Below are 16,124 nucleotides of genomic sequence, written 5' to 3'. Positions count from 1 at the left end.
TTGCTTTCTCCATAACTATACATGTTCCTATGACTATGAGATCATACAACTCCCGAATACGGAGGAACACTTTGTGTGCTACCAAACATCACAACGTAACTGGGTGATTATAAAGGTGCTCTACAGGTGTCTCCGATGGTATTTGTTGAGTTGGCATGGATCAAGATTAGGATTTGTCACTCCGATTGTCGGAGAGGTATCTCTGGGCCCTCTCGGTAATGTACATCACAATAAGCCTTGCAAGCAATGTAGCTAATGAGTTAGTTACGGGATGTAGCATTACAGAACGAGTAAAGAGACTTGCCGGTAACGAGATTGAACTAGGTATTGAGATACCGACGATCGAATCTCGGGCAAGTAACATACCGATGACAAAGGGAACAACGTATAGCGTTATGCGGTTTGACCGATAAAGATCTTCGTAGAATATGTAGGAGCCAATATGAGCATCCAGGTTCCGCTATTGGTTATTGACCGGAGACATGTCTCGGTCATGTCTACATAGTTCTCGAACCCGCAGGGTCCGCACGCTTAACGTTCAGTGACGATCGGTGTTATGAGTTTATGTGTTTTGATGTACTGTATGTAGTTCGGAGTCCCGAATTTGATCACGGACATGATGAGGAGTCTCGGAATGGTTGAGACATAAAGATCGATATATTGGAAGCCTATATTTGACCATCGGAATGGTTCCGAGTGGTTCGGACATTTTTCCGGAGTACCGGGAGGTTACCGGAACCCCCAGGGGAGTATATGGGCCTTATTGGGCCTTAGTGGAATAGAGGAGAGGGAAGGGAAAAGAGGGAGGCACGCCCCCCAAGCACAATCCAAATTGGGAGGGGGGCCGGCCCCCCTTTCCTTCCTTCCTCGCGCCATAGAGAGGGCCGGCCCTCCCCCTCCTCCACTCCTTTATATACGGGGGAGGGGGCACCCCATAGACACACAAGTTAATCATTGATCTTTTAGCCGTGTGTGGTGCCCCCTCCACCATAATCCACCTCGGTTATATCGTAGCGGTGCTTAGGCGAAGCCCTGTTCCGGTAGCAACATCATCACCATCATCACGCCGTCGTGCTGACGAAACTCTCCCTCGAAGCTCTATTGGATCGTGAGTTCATGGGACGTCACCGAGCCAAACGTGTGCAGATCGTGGAGGTGTCGTACCTTCGGTGCTAGATCAAGCGATAGTGAAGACGTAAGACTACATCAACCGCGTTGTCATAACGCTTCCGCTTACGGTCTACGAGGGTACGTAGACGATACTCTCCCCTCTCGTTGCTATGCATCACCATGATCTTGCGTGTGCGTAGGAATTTTTTTGAAATTACTGTGTTACCCAACAGTGGCATCCGAGCCAGGTTTATGTGTAGATGTTATATGCATGAGTAGAACACAAAGGAGTTGTGGGCGTGGGTATATACATATTGATTGCCGTCACTAGTTGATTCTTGATTCAGCAGCATTATTGGATGAAGCGGCCTAGACCGACATTACGCGTACGCTTATGCGAGACTGGTTCTACCGACGTGCTTCGCACACAGGTGGCTAGTGGGTGTCTGTTTCTCCAACTTTAGTTGAATCGGATTCAATGAACAAGGTTCTTTCTAAAGATCAAAAGGCAATCACTATAACGCGTTGTGGTTTTTGATGCGTAGGTAAGAACGGTTCTTGCTCAGCCCGTAGCAGCCACGTAGAACTTGCAACAACAAAGTAGAGGATGTCTAACTTGTTTTTGCAGGGCATGTTGTGATGTGATATGGTCAAGACATGATGCTAAATTTTATTGTATGAGATGATCATGTTTTGTAACACAGTTATCGGCAACTGGCAGGAGCCATACGGTTGTCGCTTTATTGTATGAAATGCAATCGCCATGTAATTGCTTTACTTTATCACTAAGCGGGAGCGATAGTCGTAGATGCAATAGTTGGCGAGACGACAACGATGCTTCGATGGAGATCAAGGTATCAAGCCGGTGACGATGGTGATCATGACGGTGCTTTGGAGATAGAGATCAAAGGCACAAGATGATGATGGCCATATCATATCACTTATATTGATTGCATGTGATGTTTATCCTTTATGCATCTTATTTTGCTTAGTTCGGCGGTAGCATTATAAGATGATCTCTCACTAAATTTCAAGGTATAAGTGTTCTCCCTGAGTATGTACCGTTGCGACAGTTCGTCGTGTCGAGACACCACGTGATGATCGGGTGTGATAAGCTCTACATTCACATACAACGGGTTCAAGCCAGTTTTGCACACGTGGAATACTCGGGTTAAACTTGACGAGCCTAGCATATGCAGATATGGCCTCGGAACACTGGAGACTGAAAGGTCGAGCGTGAATCATATAGTAGATATGATCAACATAGTGATGTTCACCATTGAAAACTACTCCATCTCACGTGATGATCGGACATGGTTTAGTTGATATGGATCACGTGATCACTTAGATGATTAGAGGGATGTCTATCTAAGTGGGAGTTCTTAAGTAATATGATTAATTGAACTTTAATTTATCATAAACTTAGTCCTGATAGTATTTGCATAACTATGTTGTAGATCAATAGCTCGCGATGTAGCTCCCCATTTATTTTCTGATATGTTCCTAGAGAAATACTATGTTGAAATATGATAGTAGCAATGATACAGACTAGGTCTGTGATCTGAGGTTTATCCTCATTGCTGCACAGAAAATTATGTCCTTGATGCACCGCTAGGTGACAGAACTATTGCAGGAGCAGATGCGGACGTTATGAACGTTTTGACAAGCTCGGTATGATGACTACTTGATAGTTTAGTGCAGCATGCTTTACGGCTTAGAACTAGGACTTCAAAAATGTTTTGAACGCCACAGAGCATATAAGATGTTCCAAGAGTTGAAATTAGTATTTCAGACTAAAGCCCATGTCGAAAGGTATGAGACCTTTGACAAGCACTTTGCCTACAAGATGGAGGAGAATAGCTCAGCTAGTGAGCATGTGCTCAGAATGTCTGAGTACTACAATCACTTGAATCAAGTGGGAGTTAATCTTCTACTCCCTCCGTTCAGAATTACTTGTCTCGGAAATGGATGTATCTAGAACTAAAATACGTCTAGATACATCCATTTCTGCGACAAGTAATTCCGAACAGAGGGAGTAGATAATATAGTGATTGACCGAGTTCTCTAGTCACTATCACCAAGTTACTAGAACTTCGTGATGAACCATAATATGCAAGGGATAACGAAAACGATTCCCAGGCTCTTCGTGATGCTGAAATCGACGAAGGTAGAAATCAAGAAAAGCATCAAGTGTTGATGGTTGACAAGATCACTAGTTTCAAGAAAAGGGCAACGGGAAGAAGGGGAACTTCAAGAAGAACGGCAAGCAAGTTGCTGCTCAAGTGAAGAAGCCCAAGTCTAGACCTAAGCCTGCGACTAAGTGCTTCTACTGCAAAGGGACCGGTCACTGGAAGCAGAACTGCCCCAAGTATTTGGCGGATAAGAAGGATGACAAAGTGAACAAAGGTATATTTGATATACATGTTATTGATGTGTACTCTACTAGTGTTTATAACAACCCCTCAGCATTTGATACTAGTTCAGTTGCTAAGATTAGTAACTCGAAACGGGAGTTGCAGAATGAACAGATACTAGTTAAGGGTGAAGTGGCGATGTGTGTTGGAAGTGGTTCCAAGATTGATATGATCATCATCGCACACTCTCTATACTTTTGGGATTAGTGTTGAACCTAAATAAATGTTATTTGGTGTTTGCGTTAAGCATGAATATGATTTGATCATGTTTATTGCAATACGGTTATTCATTTAAAGTTAGAGAATAATTGTTGTTCTGTTTACATAAATAAAACCTTCAATGGTGATACACCCAAGGTGAATGGTTTATTGAATCTCGATCGTAGTAATACACATATTCATAATATTGAAGCCAAAAGATGCAAGGTTAATAATGATAGTGCAACTTATATGTGGCACTGTCGTTTAGGTCGTATTGGTGTAAAGCGCATAAAGAAACTCCATGCTGATGGGCTTTTGGAATCACTTGATTATGAATCATTTGATGCTTGTGAACCATGCCTCATGGGCAAGATGACTAAAACCCTGTTCTCCGGAACAATGGAGCAAGCAACTGACTTATTGGAAATAATACATACTGATGTATGTAATCCGATGAGTGTTGAGGCTCGCAGCGGGTATCGTTATTTTCTAACCTTCACAGATGATTTGAGTAGATATGTATATCTACTTGATGAAACATAAGTCTGAAACATTTGAAAAGTTCAAAGAATTTCAGAGTGAAGTGGAAAATAATCATAACAAGAAAATAAAGTTTCTACGATCTGATCGCGGGGACGAATATTTGAGTTACGAGTTTGGTCTTCAACTAAAACAATGTGGAATAGTTTCACAAATTCATGCCACCTGGAACACCACAACATAATGGTGTGTCCGAACGTCATAATCGTACTTTATTGGATATAGTGCAATCTATGATGTCTCTTACCGATTTACCACTATCGTTTTAGGGTTATGCATTAGAGACAGCTACATTCATGTTAAATAGGGCACCGTATAATCCGTTGAGACGACACCGTATGAACTATGGTTAGGCTATTGTTTCTTAAAGTTTGGGGTTATGATGCTTATGTGAAAAAAGTTTCAACTTGATAAGCTCAAACCCAAATCGGAGAAATGCGTCTTCATAGGATACCCAAAGGAAACTGTTGGGTACACCTTCTATCACAGATCCGAAGGCAAGATATTCGTTGCTAAGAATGGATTCTTTCTAGAGAAGAAGTTTCTCTCGAAAAAAGTGATTGGGAGGAATGTAAAACTTGATGGGGTAATTGTACCTTCTCCCGAATTGGAAAGTAGTTCATCACAGAAATTAGTTCTAGTGATTCCAACACCAATTAGTGAGGAAGTTAATGATTATGATCATGAAACTTCAGATTAAGGTACTACCGAACCTCGTAGGTCAACCAGAATACGTTCTGCACTAGAGTGGTACGATAATCCGGAGGTCATGTTACTTGACCATGACGAACCTACGAACTATGAGGAAGTGATGATGAGCCCAGATTCTGCAAAATGGCTTGAGGCCATGAAATCTGAGATGGGATCCATGTATGAGAACAAAGTATGGACTTTGATTGACTTGCCCGATGATCGGTGAGTCATTAAGAATAAATGGATCTTCAAGAGGAAGACGGACGCTGATAGTAGTGTTACTATCTACAAAGCTCGAATTGTCGCAAAATGTTTTCGACAAGTTCAAGGTGTTGACTACGATGAGATTTTCTCACTCGTATCGATGCTTAAAAGTCTGTCCGAATCATGTTAGCAATTGCCGCATTTTATGATTATGAAATTTGGCAAATGGATATCAAAACTGCATTACTTAATGGATATCTTAAAGAAGAGTTGTATATGATGCAACCAGAAGGTTTTGTCGATCCAAAAGGTACTAACAAAGTGTGCAAGCTCCAGCGATCCATTTATGGACTGGTGCAAGCCTTTTGGAGTTGGAATATATGCTTTGATAGTGTGATCAAAGCATATGGTTTTATATAGGCCTTTGGAGAAGCCTGTATTTACAAGAAAGTGAGTGGGAGTACTACAACATTTCTAATAAGTATATGTGAATGACATATTGTTGATCGGAAATAATGTAGAATTTTCTGGAAAGCATAAAGGAGTGTTTGAAAGGAGTTTTTCAAAGAAAGACCTAGGTGAAGCTACTTACATATTGAGCATCAAGATCTATAGAGATAGATCAAGACGCTTGATATATTTTCAATGAGTACATACCTTGACAAGATTTTGAAGTAGTTCAAAATGGAACAGTCAAAGAAGGAGTTCTTGCTTGTGTTGCAAGGTGTGAAGTTGAGTAAAGACTCAAAACCCAACCACAGCAGAAAATAGAAAGAGAATGAAAAGTCATTCCCTATGCCTTAGTCATAGGTTCTATAAAGTACGCTGTGCTGTTTACCAGTCCTATTGTATACCTTAGCATGATTCTGGCAAGGGAGTACAATAGTGATCTAGGAGTAGATTACTGGACAGCAGTCAAAAATTATCCTTAGTGGACTAAGGAAATATTTCTCGGTTATGGAGGTGATAAAAGAGTTCATCATAAATAGTTACGTCGATGCAAGGTTTTTTTACATCGATCTAGATGACTCTAAGTCTCGATCTGGATACATATTGAAAGTGGGAGCAATTATCTAGAGTAGCTCCGTGCAGAGCATTGTAGACATAGAAATTTGTGAAATACATACATATCTGAATGTTGCAGACCCGTAGACAAAACTTCTCTCACAAGCAAAACATGATCACTCTTTGGGTGTTAATCACATAGCGATGTGAACTAGATTATTGACTCTAGTAAACCCTTTGGGTATTAGTCACATGGAGATGTGAACTAATCACATAAAGATGTGAACTAGATTATTAACTCTAGTGCAAGTGGGAGACTGAAGGAAATATGCCCTAGAGGCAATAATAAAGTTATTATTTATTTCCTTATATCATGATAAATGTTTATTATTCATGCTAGAATTGTATTAACCGAAAACTTAGTACATGTGTGAATACATAGACAAAGAGAGTGTCACTAGTATGCCTCTACTTGACTAGCTCGTTGAATCAAAGATGGTTAAGTTTCCTAGCCATAGACATGAGTTGTCATTTGATTAATGAGATCACATCATTAGAGAATGATGTGATTGACTTGACCCATCCGTTAGCTTAGCACGATGATCGTTTAGATTGTTGCTATTGCTTTCTCCATAATTATACATGTTCCTATGACTATGAGATCATGCAACTCCCGAATACCGGAGGAACACTTTGTGTGCTACCAAACATCACAACGTAACTGGGTGATTATAAAGGTGCTCAACAGGTGTCTTTGATGGTGTTTGTTGAGTTGGCATGGATCAAGATTAGGATTTGTCACTCCGATTGTTGGAGAAGTATCTCTGGGCCCTCTCGGTAATGTACATCACAATAAGCCTTGCAAGCAATGTAGCTAATGAGTTAGTTACGGGGTGTAGCATTACGGAATGAGTAAAGAGACTTGCCGGTAACGAGATTGAACTAGGTATTGAGATACCGACGATCGAATCTCGGGCAAGTAACATACCGATGACAAAGGGAACAACGTATACCTTTATGCGGTTTGACCGATAAAGATCTTCATAGAATATGTAGGAGCCAATATGAGCATCCAGGTTCCGCTATTGTTTATTGACCAGAGACATGTCTCAGTCGTGTCTACATAGTTCTCGAACCCATAGGGTCCGCATGCTTAACGTTCGGTGACGATCGGTATTATGAGTTTATGTGTTTTGATGTACCGAAGGTAGTTCGGAGTGCCGGATTTGATCACGGACATGACGAGGAATCTCGGAATGGTCAAGACATAAGGGTCAATTTATTGGAAGCCTATATTTGGACATCGGAATGGTTCCGAGTGGTTCGGGCATTTTTTTGACAGAAAGACTGTAAGGGAACCCCTCTATAGTATAATTGGTGCAACAAACCCAAATTGCAAGTATCATGCCTTGAACCTGGGTGGGTGGGAAGGCATCAGCCCCTTCCTACCACTAGGCTATGCCTTTTTCCGGAGTACCGGAGGTTACCGGAACCCCCCGGGGAGTATATGGGCCTTATTGGGCCTTAGTGGAATAGAGGAGAGGGAAGGGAAAAGTGGGAGGCGCGCCCCCCAAGCACAATCCGAATTGGGAGGGGGGCCGGCCCCCCTTTCCTTCCTCCCTCTCTCCTCCTTCCTTCCTCTCCTACTCCTACTTGGAAGAGGGGAATCCTACTCCCGAAGGGAGTAGGACTTCCGTAGGGCGCGCCATAGAGAGGGCCGGCCCTCCCCCTCCTCCACTCCTTTATATACGGGGGAGGGGGCACCCCATAGACACACAAGTTGATCATTGATCTTTTAGCCGTGTGCGGTGCCCCCCTCCACCATAATCCACCTCGGTTATATTGTAGCGGTGCTTAGGCGAAGCCCTGTTCCGGTAGCAACATCATCACTGTCATCACGCCGTCGTGCTGACGAAACTCTCCCTCGAATCTCTACTGGATCGTGAGTTCGCGAGACGTCACCGAGCCGAACGTGTGCAGATCATGGAGGTGCCGTACCTTTGGTGCTAGATCGGTCGATCGTGAAGACGTACGACTACATCAACCGCGTTGTCATAACGCTTCCGCTTACGGTCTATGAGGGTACGTAAACAATACTCTCCCCTCTCGTTGCTATGCATCACCATGATCTTGCGTGTGCGTAGGAATTTTTTTGAAATTACTGTGTTACACAATAGTTGATGGGTAGCAGTAGGGAAAACTATTGAATGATTGTGCAATTTTCCATCAAGTTTAATTCAAAAAAACACTAGATAAAATAAGATAGACATGGCAATCGAGTAGCAAACGGATGATTGAAATCTAGGCATGCAATAGAGAATAAAAAGGATAAGCAGCATATCCATATCGATTTCTACTGCTAGTAGACCAAACACAAACCCTAACGAAGAGGATAAGAAAACATACAGCACAACTGAAGAAGAAGAAGCGTTTGCAATCGCAACAACACAATCACCGAGTGTCATGTTGTGAAGAAGGTGGTCGACGTCGGGAAAGAAGTCGTCAGGGAACTCATCATCTGTAGCCACGTTGAAAAAGATCCAACAGTCGTGCGGAAGCGCTGCTCAAAAACCTAATCGCACCTCTCCCATACCTATCGCAAAAGGCGGGATTTCGAAGTCCTGCTATCTCACTCCTTGGTGCATGCCGAGAAGCGAGATGGAAAAGAGGTAGGCAGCGTGATGCTCTGAAATGAATGAATGTAAGTGTGTCTCGTCTAGAAAGAGGAGTGACCTCTTATAGACGAGACAAGTTGCAACTGACCCCTCGGTAGTGGAAGATAAATGGATGCCCACTAGAGAGAGGAAGAGAAACAATACGCCGCGACTTTTCGGATTCATCTCCCACTAGAAGAAAAAACTTTTCAAATTTTTTTCTTGCGTGACAAAAATAAGGTAGCACGCACACGTGGCATAGGTCCTAGCACGACTTGGCTCGATCACGAAACATGACGCACGTGCAAGGCGTGACATGGTCTGTTGCAGGCGGACAGAGAAGGAGGAGCGTGCGTGTGTGTCCTCTTCTCAAGCTCTTATTGTTACTTGGAACAACTTACCTTATAAGTTGGTCTACCACATCCTCCACTAGCATGGTGAAACTAAACTTTCTACACCCCTTTGTCACGAATGGACTACATGGCCTTTGGGATTTCCTAGGAATTGTTTGATAAAATTTTGAATTATTAAATAGTTTGGGACCAATAATTTCAACAATCTCACCAGATCCCATAGGCACATAAAGTTTACCTGTGGTTTCACAACATGTTTATATATCGGTATTTCGATGAGGACTGTTAAGTTGAAATTCCACATAGAACTCAATGCTACGCTCATTCAGAACCTGAACAGTGGACTACCCTTGAACAACAAGTTGTATTTAAACATGTTTCACGCAAAGCCTTGACCGATACTAGACCGTTGAAAAGCTTTTCTGCGTGTAGGAGCATATACATCATACTCCGGGGGCCTCTTCATGAGTTTATTAGAGAGCATCCAACTCTCATAGACTGCAATGTTTAATAGTTTAACTCATATAGGTATGTTCTTTCAAGATGTTCTGCACGACGACATCTTTGCCTAGGCAAGCCATTCAGAACACGTTAATGTAAGTATCAACAATCTATACAGGTTAGGAGAGATTTGCATCGTAACGGAGTGGATAAAAGTAAGTACTCTCCTCTCATTTACCCAATAGCTTGTCTCGTCAATTCTAATTCACTAAATCTCCGGTCACATAGAATGGGTTACCTCCATGGACAAATTATGTGGTGGGTCTCTATCCCATCTCCCTCTATGCATAAAATATTCCATGATAAACCCTTTGTGAGGGGATCTGCCAAATTCTTTGATGTGTTTATAACTTCATACCTATAAATTTAAAGATTTTTATAAATCTGACCGATTTCGTTCTCCTTCCCACATGTCTTGATGACTTCTTATTATCCTTATAACCATTTACCTTGACTATCACCGTTTGATTATCATAGTTCATTATGATAGTTGTTATTGGTTTTTGAATCACCGGCAAGTCCATCAAGAGTTCTCGAAGCCACTCTGCTTCAACAGTTGTTGTGTCTAATATGCTATGAGTTTTGCTTCCATTATTGACGTCGTTAAGATGGCCTGCTGGCTAGACTTCTAGGAAATAGCACCACCACTAAGTGGCACATAACCACTTGTAGCTTTAAGATCATCAACATCAGATATCCAATTTGCATCATTTTATCCCTCTTGTACCCTTGGGACCTAGTATAGTGAAGCCCATAACTCGAAGTACCTTTCATATAGCGCATTATCCTTTCAAGAGCATGTCCATGAACATCTCCCAAATTGGAAACAAACTGACTTGGTTTGCTCATTGCAAATGATATGTCAGGTCTCTAGCTAAGTACATGAGCGAGCCAATGCTTTGACAATATGTCAATATGTACTTTGTTTATCCTTAGTTCTTTTAAATCGACACACTCGGATTGTAAAGTGTTGGAGAAGGTTTACACTCTAAATATCCAAAGTGACTCGGAACCTTCTCCACATAGTGAGATTGCAACAGTGTTATCCCACCATTATCACCTCTCAAAATAGTGATGTTCAAGATAACATCAGCTATTCAAAGGTCTTTCGAGCGAGACGCCGGTCTATCGAGCTTCAAAGCTCGGGCTATGGCAGCCATGTGCGAATTAGAGCTAGATGGCGCACAAACGAAATGAAACAAAGACAAAGTGGTGGGAAGAGACATGGCTCACCTTAGAGAGGTCGATGGTGAGCTAGGTGAGGGCTGGGGACGTGGAACAACAACAAGAGCAAGGTGCAGACTTCGGTGGCCGGAGCTCAAGATGCAGCGGACGAAGGGGAGGTAGAGGAGGTGACCTATGCATTGTTGCCTCCTGGGTGGAAGAAGCCAATGTCGGGGAAGAAGAGGGACATGGCCGCACGTTCTGGGGTCACCGATGACGCGTCTTCCTCGCCGGTGTTGCTCGTCTCGACGTGGTCACCATGGCCACCGCTCATCGCAGAGACACATAGCAAATGTTCGACGAAATGCATGAGCCAAATATAGGGAGTTAAGTTTAGGGGTTTGGTTAGAAACACACGTTTTTGGAGGAGTAAATATACTCCTCTAAAGGATACTCGGTTGTTTATAACTCATGGGCTAAACTATGTTCCGTAGTCCATTCTCCAAGACCATCCTGGTTTTGTTTAAAACATCCTACTTATCTGGTACTACTACCTAGATAATTTATTCATTTTATGCTTGTCGTGTAAGCCCCAAAGTCCTTGAGTTGCTTTGGATATTTCCCACTAATCATTGTTGATGCAGCTGTTATTAGAATTATGAGTAATCTCATAAAGATTTTGAAATTAAAACTAAGGGGTGACTGAAGCACACACACAGTAGTACTTGTTCTGAAGAATTTCTTGTAGGAAGGACAAAGGGTTGTGCTGGTTACACCCCCCCCCCCCCCCCCCCCAAAAATTTTTTGGGCCAATCAAACATTCGCGCCTCATAAAGGACAAAGGGTGGCAACAAAATTGGATTGGTCCGCCACCTCCTTCGATATGGGCGTAGTGTCGGTCTTATACGAATTTACTCGTGCCAACATGTTAGTTTTTTTTTGTCTGACTGTCTGTGTTAGTTGTGTGTATCCTAGCTATGCAAAGGTCAGACATTACTCGCTATGCTTTGTATCTATTTGATACTAAGTTTTAAGTTAATATAAGAGCTCTTTATCGAAGAATGAGACCATGTGCAAAGATAAATGAACGATTCCACTCCACAGACAACGATTCACTTGCTCACACTTGGCAGTTATACATCAACCAATAATTACTAGATAAAGTTTAAATTTTATTGAATCTTCTTCATCAATCACGTCGAATAGTCTTATTTGACATTTGTTTTTGACCCTTATCATATCCGGTTGCAGCAACATTGGTTTTTTGTGAAAGATATGCAGTCGCTTTGACCCTTATGATATCCATGTGCTAAACATTGTTTCTCGCATAGATCGAGTGTGCAACGTTTCATAACAAAACACGGCGGCTTGCCGACCATCGTGCCCTTTGTATCTGCATGCATGGGATCACAACAGTAACTTCCCAGTTGCTAACATGCAAATGTGTATGAAAATATTAAGAGAAAAGAAGACAGAAAGAAATGTACCCATGATCCTTCCTTCTACAATAGAGGGCAGTGAAGTGGTAGTCATGACAACAAGAGCCAGCAGGCACATAGCCTGCCCGCTATTCTTGATAAGCGCAATTAGGAGTACTTGAGTAGCTAGCTTTCTTGTTGTTCTGCTACTGTTCTTGTGAATATGTTGTATAATCTATGTCCCTATGCTAGTGTTTATATAACTCCATGGGCATAGATTATTTTTTCTTTCTTTGGATGTTATTAACTCTATCCTTAAGTAGCACACATATCCATCCAATAAATGTGGTCTTTTAAACTCTATCCTTAAATCGCACACATATCCATCCAATAAATGTGATCTTTTGTACTCCATGGGCATTGATTATTCTTTTCTTCTTTTGATGTTATTAACTCTATCTTTAAACACCAGCACACATATCCATCCAATAAATGGTGACTTTTTTGTGTTCCCATCAATTGTTTCCTTTATCACATCCCCTTTTCTATCTTTTGTTTGCTCTTTTTTCTTGCGATGGAAAGCATTGAGTTTTATTCCTGTATGGCAATAACATGGCTACAATCGACTAGCAATAGCCTTGAGATAAATTCAGGTGAGAGATGTAACAAACACATGGTTCGTCTCTCAGCTCTACCACAATTCATTAAGAAGACGACAACCCTAATTTTGCTCAATCTAATTTTTCTGGATGATAAACTCACGGTCTTCCAAAGTAACTTTAATTTCATTCATAAGATGTCCATGGCAGGAATCAAGGCCGCGATCAACCATAGCATTTTCAGTGCAACCGAGAAATTAGATTGGATAATCGACGGCGCCTTAATGTGCTAAACTGCCAAAGCAACACCTTCCATCAAAGCACTAATCTCAGCTACGAGTGGATTCATTGCGATTGAACAAAATGTGGCGAGATGTGTATAAAACATCTTCAGATCCGTTCCCTAGAATCATACCAGACCCTCACTGCCGTCTGAAGCAGCGAACGATCCATCCATAGACAACCCAACCCATCATCAAGGGGCCGTACGTCGTCACAACTGCCGGATCTAGCGGCGGCTCCTCGTCCGATCCTGACCGCATGGATTGGGACACCGACGAGGATATGTCCATCCGCATCACCCTCCACCGATCACGGGTGGATTGGGCTGGAAGCTCGTTGGAGTGTGTGGTGGTCCGACGGGGAAGCTCTAGCGCTGCGCTCAACCGAGCTAGCTCAACGCGGTTCGTGCACTCCCTGGTGAGGCGGTCGACGTCTAGTGGCGCCCGTCAGCTTCGGCCCCTGCTCCTCCCGTCCGGCGATGGGTGCCAATCCTTGTCACCACTGAGCCTGCCACGACTCCCTGTGTCAGAGGCGCTCACAGCTCGTCGCGCGAGGCAAATGGCCAGTGACGGGTCTAGACGGCCCGTCTGCGGGTCTTGCAGATCCGCACCAGTGCCCCAACCCTCTGAATCTGACGAGGACAAGGTCGTCTGTTGTGTTCTACGCCGGTCCTTGACCTCGGACGAGATGGACGCCCGCCGCTGCAAAAATGCTAAGGAATTGCGGCTCGGACTCGAGGAGAGTCAAAGTGTTTCACCGAGGAGAAGAGGGTCACGGCGGCTAAAGCTGGGTGTCACACCAGACTGAGGACTAGCCTGAAGCGCTTATTTCGACGCCAAATATGAACCAGGATAAAAGCAAGGATAACTCATCGGACCGAACCATGAGTCATGATCCGATGACATCGCCCCAAGGCTAAGCGCTCGATCTGGCCGGCAATAAAGAACCTGGATCCATGTCAGATTGGATCTTAGGAAAAATCCTAACGGTCCCGTCTATGGACCGAACCCAAGAGGAGTGCAAGAAGTCTCTCTTGAATGAGATATTAGATATAATTCAGAGGATCACAATATCCCACGACCAGGCCTTGGTTTACGATCGGATCCGGGAGTCTCCTAGAAAAGCTAGAATTTTTGGCCACCCACCACCCACCTAGTGGGCAATATCAAGGACCTCAGTGAAGTCCTTGCAAGCGCCTCTGGCAAAGTCGATGGCATGGATGAGGGGGGCGGCGAGTCCTCGGATAGCCCGCCAACTGACACCATGCCCGTGGGGAAGTGGACGGCAACCTCCACTATGATTTCTACATAGTAGACACCCCCAATGACGGAGGCGGCAACACCGACAACAGCAGAGGCAGTAACGACAATAACGGCAGAGGTGGAATCGCGAATAATGGTGGTGGGTGGCAGCGGCAACAACAGAGGGAAAATAACAACGACGATAATGACGCCAATCCCAATGACGACACCGACAAGCCACGAAGCAGCCTCGACCCTGACGACGATGACATCTTGGACGAGTCGCTCAATAGCCCTAACCATGATGCGTTGCGGCCAAGGCTAGTCGATACCTCCAGAAAAAAGAGAGCGGAGCGTCTTTGTGAGGACGAGCAGTACCAGACTGATCAATGGAACAAACTCTTCCAACAAATAGAAGCCACCAAACTACCACAAAAACCTCTTAAAAGGAGCTGCACGTGGCAGCCGACAACAACGCAATATCCAAGTGCTAGTGGGCCAAGGATTTGCTTTTATAGAAGCATTAAATTGCATTCCTTGCAACTAATGTTGAGGAAATCGTTAACTGGTAGCTGCTCGTTTGATTTGGGAGTAGCGATTAATTGGTGAGTTGGCCTATTAACTGGATTAATCGGTGGAATTTAAAACTCAATAGGCACAATTTTTGTATGGAGGAATTTGTTCAATAGAACTTGAATGTTATAAAAAAATCTACATTGCAGATAGGAAGCAGATGGCACCGTTTCTTTTCTCAACAGATCACAAACATGTACATAACAACAATCATCAACAAGCATCCATGTGGGCCTCAAAAATCACCAACAAACATGTATACAACAACATTTTGTTTGCTGATTTCAGCCTGGGCCACAACTCCGAGAGATTGTGTGTGAATTCATTAAGAAGAAGGGCAGTTGAGGAGGCGACCTGCTGGCCATGGTTGATGTGTTCCTTCATAAAGGAGGGGGGGGGGGAGGTTGACAACGGTTCCTAGAGAGGATTTATGATGGGTTTCGTAGTAATTTCAAAAAAATTCCTACGCACACACAAGATCATGTGATGCATAGCAACGAGGGGGAGAGTGTTGTCTACGTACCCAACGCAAACCGACTGCGGAAGCGATGACACGACGTAGAGGAAGTAGTCGTACGTCTTCACGATCCAACCGATCAAGCACCGAAACTACGGCACCTCCGAGTTCGAGCACACGTTCAGCTCGATGACGATCCCCGGACTCCGATCCAGCAAAGTGTCGGGGAAGAGTTCCGTCAGCACGACGGCGTGGTGACGATCTTGATGAACTACAGCAGCAGGGCTTCGCCTAAACTCCGCTACCATATTATCGAGGAATATGGTGGCAGGGGGCACCGCACACGGCTAAGGAACAGATCACGTGGATCAACTTGTGTGTCTAGAGGTGCCTCTTGCCTCCGTATATAAAGGAGTAGAGGGGGGAGGCTGGCTGGCCAAGGAGGAGGCGCCAGGAGAGTCCTACTCCCTCTGGGAGTAGGATTCCCCCCCCCCCCCCAATCCTAGTTGGAATGGGATTCGCGGAGGGGGAAAAGAGGAGGAGGGGGCCGGCCACCTCTCCTAGTCCTAATAGGACTAGGGGAAGGGGGGAGGCGCGCAGCCCATCTAGGGCAGCCCCTTCTCTTTTCCACTAAGGCCCACTATGGCCCATATAGCTCCCGGGGGGTTCCGGTAACCCTCCCGGTACTCCGGTAAAATCCCGATTTCACCAGGAA

At 43.9% G+C, this 16,124-nt stretch overlaps 1 protein-coding gene across 1 annotated transcript; it reads right to left on the bottom strand.

Annotated features, from left to right (window-relative positions):
• Positions 1-12,040: 12,040 nt before the first annotated feature.
• On the bottom strand, positions 12,041-13,313 carry LOC125518177. The gene is made up of 3 exons (XM_048683100.1): positions 13,272-13,313; positions 12,327-12,471; positions 12,041-12,232 (listed from the first exon to the last, which is right to left on the bottom strand). Exons 1-3 carry the CDS (start codon positions 13,311-13,313, stop codon positions 12,075-12,077), a joined length of 345 nt encoding a protein of 114 aa, XP_048539057.1. The 3' UTR covers positions 12,041-12,074.
• Positions 13,314-16,124: the final 2,811 nt, after the last annotated feature.

This window comes from Triticum urartu, chromosome 7 (genome assembly GCF_003073215.2).
Source record: "Triticum urartu cultivar G1812 chromosome 7, Tu2.1, whole genome shotgun sequence".
Lineage (NCBI taxonomy): Eukaryota > Viridiplantae > Streptophyta > Magnoliopsida > Poales > Poaceae > Triticum > Triticum urartu.
The sequence above is the reverse complement of the archived record's forward strand: the minus strand, read 5'-3'. Positions and strand labels throughout refer to the sequence as shown.

Bases quoted from the DNA above. Each gene is read 5' to 3' on its own strand.
- LOC125518177 (XM_048683100.1), bottom strand. From the start codon at position 13,313: ATGGATGGATCGTTCGCTGCTTCAGACGGCAGTGAGGGTCTG. The intron at 12,472-13,271 runs GTATGATTCTAG...CATATTCACAAG, and splicing joins CAGACGGCAGTGAGGGTCTG to AACAGTAGCAGAACAACAAG. The intron at 12,233-12,326 runs GTACATTTCTTT...CCATGCATGCAG, and splicing joins TGTAGAAGGAAGGATCATGG to ATACAAAGGGCACGATGGTC.